Source organism: Geotrypetes seraphini, chromosome 14 (assembly GCF_902459505.1).
Source record: "Geotrypetes seraphini chromosome 14, aGeoSer1.1, whole genome shotgun sequence".
Classification (NCBI taxonomy): Eukaryota; Metazoa; Chordata; class Amphibia; order Gymnophiona; family Dermophiidae; genus Geotrypetes; species Geotrypetes seraphini.
Window position 1 is genome coordinate 72,985,743 of NC_047097.1, and position 18,941 is coordinate 73,004,683.

At 43.3% G+C, this 18,941-nt stretch overlaps 1 protein-coding gene across 3 annotated transcripts in view; it reads right to left on the reverse strand.

Moving 5' to 3' along the window:
* The window catches only part of INTS14 (integrator complex subunit 14), a 32,855-nt gene extending 20,355 nt beyond the window's left edge, over positions 1–12,500 (reverse strand). The window contains exons 1-5 of one of the 3 annotated variants that reach the window (XM_033920056.1): positions 12,364–12,500; positions 11,311–11,588; positions 8,151–8,258; positions 4,609–4,764; positions 1,718–1,836 (exon numbers count right to left, since the gene is read on the reverse strand). In XM_033920056.1, the coding sequence (XP_033775947.1) occupies positions 1,718–1,836; positions 4,609–4,764; positions 8,151–8,258; positions 11,311–11,532 (605 nt within the window). In that variant the 5' untranslated portion in view covers positions 11,533–11,588; positions 12,364–12,500. Of the gene's footprint in view, positions 1–1,717; positions 1,837–4,608; positions 4,765–8,150; positions 8,259–11,310; positions 11,589–11,779; positions 12,215–12,363 lie in introns of those variants that run through there. The other 2 variants (XM_033920057.1, XM_033920058.1) reach the window with 2 other exon arrangements.
* Positions 12,501–18,941: the final 6,441 nt, after the last annotated feature.

An 18,941-nucleotide genomic window follows, 5' to 3' on the forward strand; every position in this document is an offset into this window, starting at 1 on the left:
AGCCTATTGTTCTTAGATGAAGTTTGGCCTTTAGCCCTCATTGACATGCCAAATAAAACAGTATCATAGGATAATGCCAAGGGATTTTCCAACAAACAATTTATTTGGCCCTATATTGATTTCCAAAAAGCCAAAATTAATGGACAAGCCTATAAACCATTATTAAAATAGACTTAGGAAATCCACTGCCTATTTCTAGGATAAGCTTCATAAAATCTGTTTTACTTCTTGGAATCTAGCTAGGTGCTTGGGACCCAGTAAGGCAACTCTTATCTACTTTTCTTGGAAGAAAAATGTAATAAAAATCCTCCACTGATTCACATGGCAAGTGGCATCTGCCAGAATTTCCACCTCTGTTCCCTCTGCTTTCTAAGTCAGTGATTATGGCAGGATTTCAGTCCTGTGGTCCTAGCGGTGATAAGGTATGAGCTTAGAGGTTACTGTCTCAGTACTCCTGTGTCCATACCCCAAGCTCTCTGCACCCTGTCAGTCCCATGCTATGAAAGGCTCTGTTTAATGAGGTCATTCAGTTTTCATTTTTTAGACTTCAATCCTATCTCCCCTCAGCCGTCTCTTTTCCAAACTGAAGAGCCCTGACCGTTTTAGTCTTTCCTCATACGAGAGGAGTTCCATCCCCTTTACCATCTTGGTTGCTCTTCTTTGAACCTTTCCTAGTGCCGCTATATCTTTTTCGAGATAAGGAGACCAGAACTGAATGCAATACTCCAGATGAGGTCGCACCATGGAGCGATACAGGGGCATTATGACATTCTTAACCATCCCTTTTTTAATAATTCCTAGCATATTGTTTGCTTTTTTAGACACCGCTGCACATTGGGCGGAAGGTTTCAGCGTATTGTCTACAATGATATCCAGATCTTTTGGGGGGCACTAACCCCAAGATGGACCCTAGCATCCGGTAACTGTAGTGTGTACACTTTGCATTTGTCCACATTAAATTTCATCTGCCACTTGGATGCCCACTCTTCCAATTTCCTAAGGTCCGTCTGCAATTTTTCACAATCTGCATGCGTTTTAACAGTTTAGTGGCATCTGCAATTTAATCACCTCACTCGTCATTCCAATTTCCAGATTATTTATAAATAAGTTAAATAGCACCAGTCCCAGTACAGACCCCTGCGGCACTCCACTGTTTACTCTCCTCCATTGAGAAAAATGACCATTTAACCCTACCCTCTGTTTTCTATCTGATATCTTAATTCCTAATCCACAACTGAACTTTGTCACCTAACCCATAACTCTTTAATTTTCTCAGGAGCTTCTCGTGAGGAACTTTATCAAAAGCTTTCTGAAAATCTAGATACACTATATCAACCGGCTCACCTTTATCCACATGTTTATTCACACCTTCAAAGAAGTCAAGCAAATTGGTGAGGCAAGATCTCCCTCGGCTGACAAAGAGAGCAACCTGCAATCAGATGGCTGGACACGTTGAAAACAACTATGGGAATGACCTTTTCAGACTAACACAAAACCGATTTCTTTTTAGATCTGCAATTCATCAAGTCACTAGCACTCGAACACGAGTCAATGGCACCTACCAACAACAACCACCTGTACCGTGACGGGGAATTATAATAATTATGAAAAAGAGGGCAAATTGCTTTGAGCTTCAGTATAAAAGGTAGCAGTATAGAAACACAGTAAGTTAACAAAATTTGTTTGCACACTAGCGAAAGGAAGTGAGTGAACTTACCCAAACATGGACTGCACGTTTTTGAGGCAGAGGGGTCCATCAATAGTGAAGATCTGGCCTTCCCCGTTGTTTAAATCAATCAGACGTTCCAGGTAGTCTAAGGATTCAGAGTTCTGCAGCTGTACACAGAGCAAACACACCAAGACCCCATTATAAACACAAAGGGACAATTATGGTATTCATATTCTCTCTCTCTCTCTCTGTGTGTGTATATATATATATATATATATATACATACATACATACACACACAGACTGTACTTTTATAAACACAATTTGCAAATAAAAAACCAAAAACTATTTCTTTTTGCACACTTTTTCCTCTCATTGCTAGTTCCCCCAAAGACCTATTTTTCTAAATTTTAATCTTTATTTTTAAATAGCTGAAATCATGCTGTCTTGCCAGCTGCAGCTCGAATCCTGTAATTGACAGGATTTATGGCTCCTTTTACAAAGGTGCATTAGCATTTTTAGCGCACGCTGAAAAACTACCGCCTTCTCAAGAGGAGGCGGTACCAGCTAGCGCGCGTGCTATTCCGTGCATTAAGGCCCTAACGCACCTTTGTAAAAGATCCCTTAGTGTTGATACTTCATTTAGGCTTCATCTGCAAAGAATCAGATCACACCACCTGTTGCTATAACAGACACCAGCCTCCTCCGTGGACCAGGTGCCCTGAGCTGAGTGACCTAGACACTGAGCTCTCCAACCGAGAAGGCTGGCATCCGTGAGCAGCACCGTCCACTGCGGCTGATCCAGACTCCCCCCTTGTACAAGGTGGGGGGTCTGGAGCCACCATCGAAGACTGCCCTGAGCTAAGCCCAGAAGCAGAACAGAGTGGTCCAAACCGTGCCTGAGGTGACTATCTCTGAAGAAGCGCATACTGAAGAGGACGCATGTGGGCCCACAACCGCCATCGTCCCCAAGACTTAGAGGGGGCAAATCCGCCGCTGTGGGGGGCCACACAGGGGAAGATGTCGAGGGTAAAGCCCCCCCCCAAGACCCCCAGAGTGGACACAGAACCTCCTGCGGTCAGCACATAAGCTTTACAAAGTGCTAACATAAATTCAGGGGAAAAGACCCCTGGCGGCCCAAGGGACTCCTTGCCCCAGTAGGGGACCCTGACATACCTTGCCCCTGTATTTCCAGAACAGGGGGAAGGTCACCTGAGGTAACTGAAATGAATGAGGAGGTTCCCACCGAAATTGGACCTGAAACTGCCACAATAGGAGCTCCTGCGGCCTGTCGTGTCTGAAAAGCCTGGGACTTTCCTGATGCTGACGCCAAGGAACCGGCCGACACGAAAAGGGAATCCTCAGCCGAATCGGTAGTAAGTGAATCCTGTGCTCCCTGACCGTCGGCAGCTGGGTAACCCCCTGTGTGGGCGCCAGAGGAAACTCAGGCTTCACCACGATCCAAAGCCGAACCGCAAGGCACATGCGGCGGGGTACCTTGGCCACCGGCATCCACTGCCGACGAGGCTTCCCCACCACTCCGGCTTGCACTGGCCGGCCACGAGTACCTCGCGCCTGGAGCACAAGGAGCACTTTTTCCCTTTAAAAGATCTCATTGTGCTGAAAACCACCCTAGCTGTAAAGAAAGTGCCGGTTAGTTGAGAAAAAACACAGAAAAAAAGAAAGTTATAAAGGGAAATGAGCCCTTTAGACTGGCACACCTCAGGATTTTTTTTGTTATATCTTTTTACTTGGTCAGAACAGACTCCACAGCTCACAAAGCTGGAGGGATGACCAACCAGGGGGCCAGGTTGCCTGCTGAGGCCCACTACAAAAATATGTGGGGGTGAAGGAAGGTAGGGGGAGGGACCCAGCACAAGACCCGCCGGGTTTAATATCCCCAAACAGAACCCGCCCAAGTTCTATCTGGCACAAAAAGGGGAACCAGGAGTCCACAAACAAAGTTCCAACAGTGCTTCGAGGGGAGCTGAAAAGCCTTACCACTGGAGTAGCAAGAGGGGATGCTCTACTGATATACAAGTTATCTCACTGGTAGCAGTGAGGCATATTACCCATTCGTAAGAACTAGACCAGTCTATCAAGCCACCGAGTGTATGCAGCTTAAACCTCCAGTGTAGAAAAATATCAATGGATTCAAAGCCAGAACATAACTGGTTATCTTTGCAATCGTAACACTTAGCTACAGGATGTTTCTGCCCCAGTTTCCCCTGCCAGTCTGGGAGATTAAGGGGGGGTGCGACCCCTTCTCTAATCCCTCCAGTGGAGTACTGCTCAGTAGAAGCTATTTTCCACATCCTCATGTGGTAACTCCCGACAGCAATTTTTTAGGACACAGACGTTTTGACCCCTTCTGAAACAGGGAACAGACATCTTTAAACTTGTCATTGACATGGGCATATCTTGGCTTAATGGCACCGAGATGTTTGTGTGAACAGGGCTTATGAGGGCACAGTAGATTATATACACAGGCCCAAATTCAATAAACAGAGCTTCTAACTAGCCGCCAGTAGGCGTCCTAATCGTGCAAGCTTTAATTGCCTTTAACTGATGCAATAAATGATTGAATCATTTATAAGCAATTAAAATGTCATAAAAAAATTTAAACGGTGCCTCCACACACTGCGCCGGAACCACAATTACAGAGGCACCGAAGGGTAACGCCAGAAGTACCTTTCAACGTCAGTAGGCACCTCTGTAGTGGCGATTCTCTTCACAGGTATGTAGGCCTTGAAAACCCTGGACTACATTTCCAGCCGAATTCTGTAAATGGCGCCATTGCGTGACTGACATACAAATCGGTGCAGATCATGATGCCATTTATAGAATCCGGACCATTGTGCTGCACATGGAAAGCCTCAGACATATTTATATTTCATTTTCTGCAGCCCAGCAGGGTTCAGAGCAGTTGAGGTAATCACCTCCTCCAGATTAGCCATACACATGATGTAGAGCTTGGAAGGGAAGGCGAAAGGCAGTGGAAACCGGTTACTGTCATTTCGTTGACTAAGCGTTGCTAAGGAATGGCGCAGGGATCCTCGACCAATACCCAAACATCCATCTGTTACCAGCACAACCTGGAAAAAAGCAAACTGTTTTAGAAACCAACCCAGGAAATGCAAACTCTGTATTGTAACACCATTATAAAGCTCATAAACCTCTCTGAATTGACTCCCCCAGCCATTAGCAGCATTATAGAAGCTCTCATTAAACAATATATCAGATTGCCAGGAAATTGCACTAGGATACTATTATGAAAAGAGTTCCACTGCGGATAAGGTCTGGATACCTCTCTTCAATCTAAATTTCAAGGGATCGCCATTAAGGACTTAGGAAAAGCTCTCATGAGATTCAATGAACATTATTACATCTCAGATCTGCTCCAGTTTTCTGTACTCATCATACTTCCGACACTAGCTTCCTGTAAGAATCAAGAGCGCTGAGTCATCCCGTTTCTTTTAAACTCATCACAGAAATCCAGACCTAACTCCCAGGGATGGCGACTGGTTACACAAGTAAGGAATGACGATTGCCATTTACAGTTTCTGGCTGCCAATTGATAGGGTCTTGAATGAATGGATTGCTCATTGCTCCATTCTTACCAACTGACATAGTCACAAAGTTCTGCTGATAAACGATTACTTTTCATTAGGTTGGTCTGCAGACGCCGAGAGCGCTCTTTCTACAGTGGCTGATGTAATACTGTGAAATTCTTTTATCATTGGAGTTTAAAAAAAAAAAAAAAAAGATGATTTCATATTTACAGCTTATCTATTTGCAAAAGCCTCTGAGCATGGATTCTATCCTTAGGGTTTCGTATCCTTGAGATTATATGATGAAAAGCTTCTGTTTAATGAGAATATTACAAGTATTTCCTGTTTGCATTTTATTAGGACTGTAACTTGGAAACCACTCAGAATGGTAGATAATGCAGGATATAAATCTTTTCAATAAAAGAAAAGGTTTCAAAGAAGGTTTGGATAGATTCCTAGAAGAAAAAGGGATTGGGGGTATAGATAGGTATAGACCATTGCTCAGACAATGGGCCTGATGGGCCGCCGCGGGAGCGGACCGCTGAGCAGGATGGACCTATGGTCTGCCTCAGCGGAGGCAACTTCTTATGTTCTTATGTTCCCATTTCACATCGGAGGTTAAAAAAAAAAGAAAAAATAGCAACCCTTAGGACCTGTTTTACAAAGCTGTGCTAGCATCTGCCGTACGGCAACAGTCCTGAAGCCCCCAAACCCTTTAAATCTCTATGGGCTTCGGGGCCACTAGCGCGGCTTTGCAAAACAGGCCCAAAATGTTTTGGATTTTTTTTTTCTTTACTGTTTTCTCAGCAACTGCTTGGAATTTCAAAATGACATTTTACAGCTTTATTTCTTGTTACTATCTATGTTTATGTGGTGAATGGATTGAGATTATCTTTAAAAGGTAAAATTATAGACTTTTTTGTGTGACTGCTCAGTGATTTTCGCATGTTTAAAAATATTCTTATCATCCTAGTATAAATCTTGCTTATCGCAGGGGGAGGAGGGAAAGATCTTATAGAGGAACTTAGGAAGTAACATGACATGTGTGAGACTTTACGGCAGACTGGATGGACTCTGCATTGTAAGACTGCTATTATTTGAAAAAAACAACTGTTAATGATGTCACAGTAAGGTAGACTTTTTTTGTCTGTGGAGTAATACTGAAGAGCTATCAGAAGCTCCACCCAAAGTCACAAACAAGGAAATGCTGCCGATGATCTGGGACCAATTGACAAGGTCGCAGAATACCAGGACTTGAATAGCGACTGAAGGCCTGTGGTTAAAGCTGGGGGTAGACAGGGAGCATTCCTAGAGACTTTGTTCATTGTATCACACGAATGATGATATTTTACTGTGTTTCAGCTTGAACATTTTTAATAAGCAAAATCGCTAACTAGTAACATCAACATACTGTAGTTTAAGGAAATTAGGCTAGGTTTAATAGTAATCTGCAAATATGACTAAATAGGCACATCAAATTTCTCGTTGAGAGTCAAAGTGGTTGCTGAGAAAATGGCAAAACTCTCTAAGGGGTTTCTCTTTTTGCCTCACCTATAGTTACTGTCAGTTTTTACCACCGATTATCACTGCTTTCAAACATTTCTGAGTAAATACCTCCCACTCTGTACTAAGTCACGTGATAACTAGAAGCTGAACTAGAATGTACATAAGAACACAATTGCTGCCATACTGGGACAAACCAAAGAACCATCAAGTCCAGTATCCTGTTTCTAACAGTGGCCAATAAGTACCTGACAGATATGTAAGAGAGATTTTATGCTGCTTATCCTAGAAATATGCTTGGATTTTCTCAAGACCATCTTAAAGATGGCTTATGAACTTTTATACTAGGAAATTATGCAAACCTTTTTTAAACTCTGCTAAGCTAACTACTTTTACTAGCAATGAATTCCAGAGCTTAATTACACATTGATTTTCTCAGGTTTACTATTTAGTAGCTTGATTGCATGCCCCCTTGTCCTTATATTTTTGGAAAGAATAAACAGTGATTCACGTCTACCTGTTCACTCCATTCAATAATTTATAGACCTCAATCATATCTCCCCTCAGTCATCGCCAAGCTGAAGATCTCTAGCCTCTTTAGCCTTTTCTCACAGAAAAAGCTGTGCTTTTTACCTTTAAGAACACAAGAACTACTCTTTGGCATTTGCCAGATTCTTCTAGGGACTTTTATTGGCTGTTGTCTGAGACAAAATGCTGGATTTGGTTGACTTGTGACCTTAACTAGCATGGCATGTCTTAAGGGCTGGATCAATTTCTTACTGCTTACTGTGTAATAATGATTTATGGACTTTTCCTCCAGGAATCTGTACAAACTTCTTTTAAATCTACCTCACTAGATGCTCTGGGAGCAACTTTCACAGTTTGTGTTGCTGAGTGTTGGAAAAAAAGCACACACAACACTTTCTCCAATTTGTTTTATATCTTTCACCCAGTAGATTCACAGATTATTCCCTAGTCCTAATACTATAGTATCTGAAAGAATAAATAACCGCTCCTCCCCATTTCTATCACAGCCTCTCTGTGTCGTCTGTTCTCCAAGCTGAAGAGCCCTAACCTTAAGGGAAGTGCTCTGTCTCCCTTTATCTTTTTTGCTGCCCTTCTCCGACCTTTTTTCTAGTTGCACTTTATCCTTTCTGAGATGGGATCACCAGAACCGCACAGAGGCATCATGAGAGGCTCAGGAATTATTTTGACTGCCACATATTCTCCAAGCCAACTTTGGTTATCAAGGAAAGCTAAATGACAGAAAATCTTTCTGGGCACAGGGAAGGGCAGATATTCACCCAAGGCACCCAAGGATTTCATACTGTATGTGTTTTACTGGTGCAGCCAATCTACTTTTGCTCACTGCTTTCTAGGAAAGCATATGCAAAAGTGTGCCATAAATAAACCGATGGAGACTTTACCTGGCAAGGAATAGCACAGCCCCACTCCTGCTGCACAATATTGCAAACTCCCTGCAGAGCCGACTCCAGACTAGTTTTATCATAATCATCCATATTGCTTAATGCCTCCTGGACAAAGACAAAGATGGCAAGACAGAAGAGAGTTACCGAGGATTCATTCAACTCCAGTGTTGCAGAGCGCTTTATAAAGGAGTGCTGTCAGGGTTACAGAAAAGGTAAAGCCAAAATAGGGGAAACAATATTTGAAAATGATCAAACCGAAAATTACAGTGGGATCCAAAAATAGTATCTTGAAACACAATACTGAACAGCTTCATTATATTTAAATATAAAGAGAAATAAAGGGGCTCAGGGTCAACTATTATTGGTCATATGACCTACTGAAATATGCACGTCACACGGTCAGAACACATATACTGTATACTGGACATATCCAGTCGTATGCCCTTCAATATATTATTATTGCAAATGTGAACAAATGGTACTTTAAAACAAATGCTTTTAAGGTTCTAAAAAATTCACAGATACCAAACATAGTTGCAATATCCAAATGTTGAAAAATAAATGAACTCTCACATTATCTTGTAGCAGGACTGCTCAGCACTCACAAGTTATTTAGCCCAACACCAACACTATACAGAGTGTAACATTCTTCAGCTTCTCACTCAGCCCTGTTTCTGGGGCTCATTTATTGATGCCAAAATGACTCTCCCCCCACTCTTCAGAGGCATTCCACCACATTTCCAAAATGCTGGCCAGTTCTGCTACAAGAAAGTGGGGGTGATCTGGTTTCTTTGAGCTCCTTTCCTTCCTCACATAAGAGCATAATAGCCTTACTGGGTCAGACCGATGGTCCATCAAGCCCATGGTCTTCACAGAGGCCAATTCAAGTCACAAGTACTGGGCAAAAACCCAAAGAGTAGCAGCATTCCATGCCACCGATTCAGGGCAAGCAGTGGCTTCTCTCATGAAATAGGAATATGTGCTGGGGTACCTGACCATCTCTCAGTTTCCTGTGGATTTGAACCCGCCACCTTGGGAAGATGAAAGAAGTGCCTTTAACCACTGAGCCACATCATTTTCTACTCATTTCACCTCCCTCCCAGATACATCTAGACTGCAGTAGGGGATTCTTGCTTCAAGGTGTTAACCCCTACCCTCTGAACATCTGTCTAGAGGCCTCACGAAAACCTACTGTTTTGGCCTGGCTTCATTTAATTTTTGATTGTCTTCATTCTGGTTATAATCTGCTCTATGACTTCTAGCAAGATGGCTCATCTTATACTACCTATACTTAAATTTACTTTTATATTACATTAAATTAATATTTATAAATTGCTACTATACTCCAACAGGAGTTCAGAAAAATGTCCATTAATAAGAAGCTAGCCATCACCAGCAATTACAATCTAACACATAGAAGATCTGCTCATCTGTTAGTGAATGAGATATCTTGCAAACAAATAGGTTTTTAAACTTTTAAAGATAGTTATTTGTGAGTGTGGAGTTGGACAGCAGCGCAAGTGTTAAGACTTGGTTTTTTATTGTATGTGTTTTGGAATGTTTTTAATCATGTTGAATGTTTGTAAACCGCTTAGGTTTTTAGGCGGTGTATACATTTTGAAATAAATAAATAAATAAACCTTTACAAACCCATGCTAGCATTTTTAGCACTGGCCGCTGCGTCTAAGCTGTTACCGCCATGGCTGGCGCTAAAAATGCTAACACGGCGTTGTAAAGGAGGAGGAAAATGAGATATCCTGCAAACAAATAGGTTGTCAGGCCTTTAAGGAAACTCTCCTAAGAGGGGATATTTCTCAATTGCACTGGAAGAAGGTTCCACTATTTTGCCACCCTATTTTTTCTTATTATTATTATAGGCCAACCAAATCTGGTTCCAAAACTGGGCTGAAAGGTTTCTGGCATTCTTTTTGTTTCAATTGAAAATATACCTGTGTTTTCAGTGGAAACTGAAACGTTGAGCACCATCCTGTAGCTCAACTCTCTGTCCCTCCTCCCCTCCCCCCCCCTCGCCTATCTTACAAACACTGGTTGTCTAGTGGCGTAAATGGGGCAAAAACAATTCACAGTTTGGCCTGCCCAAGCTGGCTCCGCTCTCAAAATGGCTGCCACAATTAAATCTACTTTTGATTCCACTTGGGGAAATGAGGCTGATGGCTTCTGCTAATTCTATGCACATATGCACTAAGATTTCTTTTACCAGAGTCTTAGCAAACTAGGCCCCAACAGCAGACCTCAGATAAAATGCCTCTCCCTTTCCCGCTCAAGCTCTGTTTGAGACAATGGGGGTTGGAGGAAGAAGTGAGAGGTCTCAGCCACTGGCTTCTAAATCTTTTGGGCTTACTCCTAGAATGAAAGAAAATTTGTCAAGGCATGACCTTAAAGCAGGGCTTCCCCAACCTGTCCAAAACGTTGATCATTTTGTCATGGCTCACTTCCAGGGATGATCAATGGTTCTCCTAATAATTTGATGGACTAATTAAAAAAAATAAGGCCATGTCACCCCACTTTTAAAGAAAGCCCATTGGCTACTGATCCCATAGTGAATATTATACAAAATTGTCATCTTAGTATTCAAAACCCAGGATCCGGCCTTTATAGATAAACTTCTCATACCGCATGACCTGCCAAGAGTGTTAAGATATGCTACTCACTAAAGATCATCAGCACCCACCTTTTCAGTCACTGCCCCTATGATTTGGAACTCACTGCCAATTCATATTAGAGTTAAATTTAAAGGAGCGTTAAAAGGTTTCCTTTTTAAAGACGCCTTCGAACACTGACTTTATCTCTGTGAGCCCGCCGGGACAGACAGGGAAAAATGCTTGATACCTGAATAAATTAATGTAAAACCGTTCTGAGCTCACTTGGGAGAACGGTATAGAAAATTGAATAAATAAAAAAGCAGAAAAAGAAAAGAAGGTTCTCCTACCCTTTCCTATTGTTTTTTTCCTTGAATGTCTCTTTCCTTTGCTTTATTGTAGTTCTCCCCTCTTCCCTTTTGTTTAACTATATGTCGAGTCTGTGTATTTTGTTTGTACATGTCTATTATCATTGTAAATCGCCTAGAATCTAAGATAGGCATTTAATTTTAAATAAACTTGAACTTGACACTTTTCCTCCAGAAACATATTCATACCTGAAGTGTGTTATAATCTCGTGTAAAAGGGACCATCAGTTCCCACAGAGATGAAAACACTACCAGTGCTGTAAACTCAAGTTTGTAATTAGTGGCCATGTGCTCAAAAAGCATGGTGAGTCCATGAGCTGCTAGATGCTTCCGCTGATACTCCTCAGAGCCCTCCACAGACACAGGCCGAGTCATAGACAAGGACACGTCCATCACAATCACCGTAGGCATGGTGGTGGTGGGGAGGCCAAATCTTGCCTTCTTGCAATAAAGAGAAAACTAAACAACTGCAAAATAAAAAGGAAAAAGAGCCCATTAACATCATCTTCCTGTAGCTTCTGCAGCTAGAACCCTGATTGTTACATCACATCCGAGTAGGTGGAACTGACACGTCAGCCACTGTGCTATGGATTTCTTTAGGATGTGCACACCCTAAAGAAAGCCGCTACACAATGGCCAAAACTTTGGTTCCACTTACTTGGATATGGCATGAATAAAACAGCTGTAACAATCCCCATCTTCCTGGTTCAGACGAGTGGCTAAAAGCAGGAGAATTGCAAAGTGCTGTTAAGGCTCACTACGGCATAATTCCCAAATCCGGGTCTTCTCTCAAGTCACCAAATGAGCAACTTTTGACGACAGGCTTCAAAATTGAATTTACACATGCCGAGTACAGATATTACATATATGCAAGATATTGTGCAAGCCCTTGTTGAAAAGGGCAAAAAACATTGCAACCGAGCGATGTTAACGGTAGCCGAAGCTCGAGCACAATGAGCAAGGTTTTCAGGATTTCCCCAATGAATATGCATGAGCTCTATTTGCATACAATGGAAGGGAACTCCTAACATCAGGCTCTCCCACTTAGCTTTGCAGGTAGGGTTACCAGAAGGCTGATCCGGATTTTACTCCCATTACTTTCCATGGAAGTAAAACCCGGATCCGTCCTCTTTTGTCTCGAGCCATTTTGGAGGGGGGGGGGGAAGCATCCTGACCGTGCCGGTGCCCCTCCATCACAACCCAACCCAACCCAACCCGTCGCCCCCTCAGCCAGGCGCTAACCGAGCAACCGCCGAAACGCCTCGCTAGCAAGCGGGGCTTCCGCCGGAAGTGCGCCGCCGAACTCCTTCCCCCGCCGCACGCAGAGCGTCAGGCCCCGGCCTTTTCCGTTCCGAAGGGCTGGAGCGCGCGGGCGCTTCCTCTGTCGCGTGAAGGTCACACAAACAGACCGTGCCCATATTTGTGGCTCCGCCCACGCCCCGCCCCTTCCCAGCCTCTGGACCCTTTTAGTGCTTCTCTCCCTGCCTCCAGCCCTCCTGTGGATGCTTCTCTCTCATAGTGGTGCAGAAAGGGGGGGCAATGTCTTTGTAAGGGGCACAGGCACCCGTCCTCTTCGCCCCCACCCCGGGATACCTCTTTAATTTTCCCTGCGCAAGCAGCATTACAAACCGTTGCCTCTCTTTGACGTCACTTCTGGGTCCCCCACGCCTAGGAAGTGACGTCAGAGGGAGAGCCGACACGACGCGGGCAGCAAGCTGGTGCTGTTGCTCTCACCTGGAAAATTAAAAAGGGAAGGGGGAATCGGGAAGGAACTGGGGTGGAGAAGAGGGCGGGGAGAGGCACCACACGCCCTCGCTACACCACTGCTCTCCCCAACCCTCCTCTCCCCCAGCAGGGTCCAGGGCACTAAGTCAACAGAACTCCAGGACTTTCTGCCTTCATATGTGGGGTTGTTTGGCATAGAAACAGCCTTACACCTTGCTCTTAACCTGAGGGCTAGAGTTGTGATTTTGAGCCTCTCCCCTGTTCCCCGCCTACCTCCTCTGGCAGCATCAGCGAGGTGAGCCCGCTGCCGTTGGCCTGCCCAGAAGCCTTCATTCTGCAGCCTATATACGCCGTTTCCTCTGACAGATTTCCAAAGCAGCAGAGCCAGCAGCAGCCTGACCTGTAGCTCCTCTTTTTCCTTCCTTCTTTTATTTTTTAGTGCTCCCAGAAAGAAGCATCAACAAGGGTGCTGAGAAAAGATATGAACCAATTGGGGGGTTTTTTTGGGGGGGAGTGTTTCAAAAAACACAAATATTAGGGGACGCTCCATGAAGTTACATGGAAACACTTTTTAAAACAAATAGGAGAAATCGGATTCAGATATCATATGGAAGATGCCACTTCCTGCAGCAAGGAGCAGTGGCTTTCCTCCAGGTCTAACTTTTCCTACAGTTAACTTATTAAAGAAACAAAATAAAACCTTTTTTAAATATAGTTGCACTACCTGCTTTTACCACATGCTCTGGCAGTGCTTGATTGTGTAGGTGGAGCAGTGTTCCAGCTGAGATGGTGGGCTAAAACAGTAGGAAAATTCAAGAAGATAAAGCCATTCCTTAGCGTTCCTACCAGACCAGTCCAGACACCTGAGTTATGCCAGAGCTTCCCAAACCTGTATCCACAATCACTATGCATGAGATAGATTTGCATACCAAGGAGGCACTATATGTAGTGTTACCGTAATTGTGAAGACAAAAAAAGAGGACACATGGCCCTGCCCTCACCCCACCCCCTTGTCCAACATAAGTTGAGCCATAGATCAAGGGACCACAATAGCATACCTAGTATATTTGACACCCAAGGCTGATCATTTTTTAACACCCCCACTCCTCTAGATGAAAAAACACTCAAGCATTCAGGGCCAGATTCTATAAACAGTGCTTAAATCAGCAAGTGCATTGAAAAAAGGTGCTGGCCCCTTGTCAGTCATGTGTAGGCGCCATTTACAGAATTATGCTTTACGGCACCTATCACAAAATGTAGGCCAGGATTTTATTGGCCTACATTGCAGACACCTAAGCAGTGGCGTGGTAAGGGGGGGTGGAGGGAGGGTGGTCTGCCCCAGGCATGGTGTTCCTTGGGGTGCTGGCACTCATCGTGCTCTCCGCCCCCTTCTCAGTCCTCCCTGCTGCGTGCACGCCCCTCCCTTTCCCCTGTACCATTTTAATTTCAGCATGAGCAGCCACAAACTTGCTGTTTGCGTAGGCTTTGGCGCGCTCTCTGACGTCACTTCCGGGACCCGCATCAATGCAAACAGCAAGTTCATGGCTATTTGTATTTATATTCAAAATCTTCAATAAAATGTTTTGAAAAAAAAAAAAAGAAAAGGTTCATCTAATGCTTCAAGGTTATTGAGTTAAGCTGGAAGATGCCAATAGGCACCGGATTCTGAGGTTTCTTGATTTTTTCCCCCTTAACAAACTAAACTGATATGGCCAGGGGTGATGTTCAGGATCGGGTTTCTTTTTTAGCCTAGATCCTGTGCCTTCCATTTATAAGGCTTATTAGATCAGTGGTCCAATTTGGCATGATGACTTGAGTGGTAGGGCTATGGATGTCGCAGGCTGTGTTCTTTCGGCCTTAGTAGGTAACAGAATTCTATAATTACAAATAAAAGAAAAAAAAAAGAAGTAAAACATTCTTTCCCTGATGTTTGGAGCATCTGTTTCAGATACAATTTGTTCTTAGATACAGTAAGGAAAGTAGAAAATGCGCTTTAATCTTCTTATAGGTTGCAGGTATTAAGCTGGATTGGATATCGCTCCAGAAATGTGTCCTTCACACCTGACCCTACCACTTGCTACAGTTTAGCTGGGAGAGATTTGATTGTGATGGAAATAGCAGGATGTTTTCTGCCATCTCTGACCAGGACTGTCTCTTCTCACTGAGTTCCAGGTGTCAGGCTTTCCAAACTAAACAAACACAGGACCCCGACTACGCTCTTGAAAAGGTAAGACTTGCAGATGGGTAGATATTGTATAGATGATGAATAGAGAGAGGTGACCAAAGAGACTAGCTAGTCATAGATGATAAAATGCATGTATGGATAGCTCAATTAAATAATTCAGATTATAGTAAACAAGATGGTCCAAAGGCAGCAAGGAGAGGATGTGCTAAGATGAAGACTGGAAAATGAATAAAGTTTACTTGATTGCAGGCAGGAGGCCAAAACGTTGAATTTGCCTGTTGAGATAGCTCTACAAGATGAACGGACACTGTGACAATAATTCTGAAATAAAATTACAGTTGCTCAATTCCATTTTAATTAACAGTGTCAGCATCTGCTGCTTTTGCATGTTTATTCTACCCCTTCCAGAAGCACTGAATAAATTACTGAACTCCCCCTTTTCTGAAGCCGCACTGGGCTTTTTTTATCACTGGATGCTGAGGTATTGGCTCCGATGCTCATGGGAATTCTATGAGTGTCAGAGCTAATACAAAAAAACTAACACGGCTTCGTAAAAGAGGGGGTTAATCTGTATAAGTATTTTTCTGTTTAGAGCTATAGAAAAGACAATGCAATCTCCACTTGACTTTTCTGCAAAGGTGCTAAAAGAAAAAATCACAGATAAAATTCTTACCTTTGGTTCAGTCTAGATTGTTTTGGTTTAAATTGCGAGGCTAGAGATATAATGAATTTTCCTGAGAATTGGATTTTTTAAATTTAAGAATACAGTTGTAGGCCATTTCATTCAACCACATTGAAAGCAGATAAGAGTAAATTAGGGCCCCTTTTACAAAGCCACGGTAGCAAGTCCCGGGTGGCAAATGCAACACAGCCCATTGAATTCCTATGGGCTGCGTCACATTTGTCGCACCAGAATGCACCTCTGCGGCTTTGTCCAGCAAAGATAGTACAACAAGCAAGCATAGATCTTAGTGAATGGGCCCCTAAATTTGTTAACTCCTCGCTTGTGGAAGAGCAACTGCCAAGAACGCTAAAACGAGCTGTGGTGCGGCCCCTACGGAAAAACAGCTCCCTTGATGAAGACAAGCTTGAAAACTACAAGCTCTAACATTCCTTTCCTGGCCAAATGTATAGAACGGAAAGTCCAATGATAGGATGGGGGGAGGGGGAGCCGTTGAGAATCATTTGCTCTCCTTCATAGCTCCAGTGCAACGATTTGCCCCTTGGCTTCTGAGGCCTTTCCCCTACTCATAAAGTGCTAAAGTTCATTAGGATAAAGTTGTGTATTGGCAAATATACCCAGTGAATTAACTGGAGTTATACTATTTGGTTGCTTATTTTACTCCAACACCTCTATTATTTGGGGTTTTTTGTTATACCTAGAACAGAAAGTCTGCATTCAATTTAATGACTGGATAACTGAAAATAATTGCCTAGACCCATGACAACCTAGGCTTCAGACTAGAGAATGACACGGGTACAAATGTTTCCCTGTCCCCAAGGGAACTCATTTTCCCATCCCGTCCCCATGAGTTCTTGTCCTGTCCCTGCCCCATTCCTGCAAGCTCTGTTCTCATCTACACAAGCCTCCAACACTTTAAAATCATAAGTTAAGGCAGAGTTTACATGAATGGGACAGGGACAGAGACAGTGACAAAACTCACAGGGACGGGGAAAAATTTGTCCCCGTGTCATTCTCTAATTTAGGCCAGAGTTCATATGTCCCTTTGTGATAATCTGCAAAGAAACCATGACAAGGGATGTCCCTCTATATTAGTGTTGCTGGATTTCTCAGCAGCCTTCAACATTGTAGATCTTAATATCAGGCTTACAAGACTGGCAGAAACAGGTGTCTGTGGCACAGTATTTACATGGCTCAAATCCTATTTGTCAGACAGACCATAAGGTCTGCTCAACAACAGCACATAATTTCCTTGGCCACTGAACCGTGGGGTGCCACAAGGCTCCATGCTGTCTTCCATTTTAAGCCTCTGGCTGAGCTACTTCGGTCAATGGACACAAAATTCTCTATCATGCCAATGATATGCAACGATGTATACTCACTGAACCAGATCTACCCACAGCTTTGAGTAAACTGCCTGCCTGTCTAATCACAACTCAAGAATAGGCAAATAAAAACAAACTCTGCCTGAACACAAGCAAAACAGAGATTTTGCAGGTATAGTCCGTTCTTGTTATTCGTGGTAGTAAGGTTCCTGGGAAAGTCTGCAACCTGTGAAATCATGCTGTGTCTATGGGAAAATATAGGTTAGGTTCCGGCAGCACACCTTGTGCCTCAAAACCGAGTAATGTGAACTACTGGGAGAATAGGGTTAGGTTGTGCTCCCCCACCTCCCTCTTGCACCTGTTGCAGATCTCTCCTGGAAAGTAGCATCCAGTTCAGACATTCAATGCACATTCTCAAGGACTGCCTTTGGCAAGAGACGAGTTAGTGGCCCTGATTTCTCAGGAAAACTCTGGAATGAAGTGTCAGCAGTACCTAATGAGTTCAAAAAAGGCTTCCACCTGCTTCTTGGACTGCGGTGCTGGTACTTGTTGATTGCTTCCACCTTCCCTAGGTTAGATTCTTCCTCTCAGGTTTCTCGGAATATGTCCAGGATTCCTCAAGGTCTTCAATTCTGCCCAGCTCTGAGGTACCTCCCAGACAGCAAACAAGATGTATGAGAGTAGAGTATCCCAGTTCTTCCTATCTTCAGCTATAAATTTCCTCAGCATTTGCTAAAGACTCTTGTTGAAACACTCCACCAAACCATCTGTCTGTGGATGATACATTGATGTCTGCAAAGTCTTTACTTTTATCAGGGCACACATCTGCTTCTTGACTAAAGACAGAATTTGTCCAAACCTTTCTTAAAACCAGCTACGCTCTTACCACAACCTCTGGCAATGCATTCCAGAGCTTAACTATTCGCTGAGTGGAAAAAAATTTCCTCCAATTGGTTTTAAAAGTATTTCCCTGTAACTTCGAGTGTCCCCTTGTCTTTGTAATTTTTGACGGAGCGAAAAATCAATCCACTTGTACGCGTTCTACTCCACTCAGGATTTTATAGACTTCAATTATATCTCCCCTCAGCCATCTCTTTTCCAAGCTGAAGAGCCTTAACCATTTTAGTCTTTCCTCATAGGAGAGGAGTTCCATGCCCTTTATCATCTTGGTTGCTCTTCTTTGAACCTTTTCCAATGCCGCTATATCTTTTTTGAGATAAGGAGACCAGAGCTGAACGCAATACTCCAGGTGAGGTCACACCGTGGAGTGATACAGGGGCATTATAACATTCTTAGTCTTGTTAACCATCCCTTTTTTAATAATTCCTAGCATCCTGTTTGCTTTTTTGGCTGCTGCCGCACATTGGGTGGAAGGTTTCATCGTATTGTCTACAATGACATCTCTACCCCGTTACTACACCATTGATTCCAATAAAACTTTATATATTTGTGTTTTGTTTCCACATCATGCAGTGACTCAGTCATTCCTCTGTCCATAGTTTGGAGGAATGAAAACCCTCTTGAAATAAACTAATCTGGGTCAAATACATGATGGAAGAGTAAGATTGGGTAGGTTACAATAATAACAAACGGTTGAGGATGGAGAGAAATGAAACAATATATGGGAAACAAAGAGAGTTAATTTCAGCCCAAATAAATAAAAATAAATCTTGAGGATAGAGAGAAAAAAAGATGATTTACGGTTGGACTAGGGGCTAGGAGTAGAAAGCCAAAGAAAAGTGGTATGATTTGTATAGTCCCTGAACCATTCCCTCCTGGCTCTACCCCTCCAGTGTTACTGTCGTGAGCCTGTGAGGGAGTGTCCTTAAGGGGAATTGGCAGTGTTCTATAGATTTCCTAGCAGGCTACTTCAATGAGGCCTTTGCTTGCCAGCTGTGGCTAT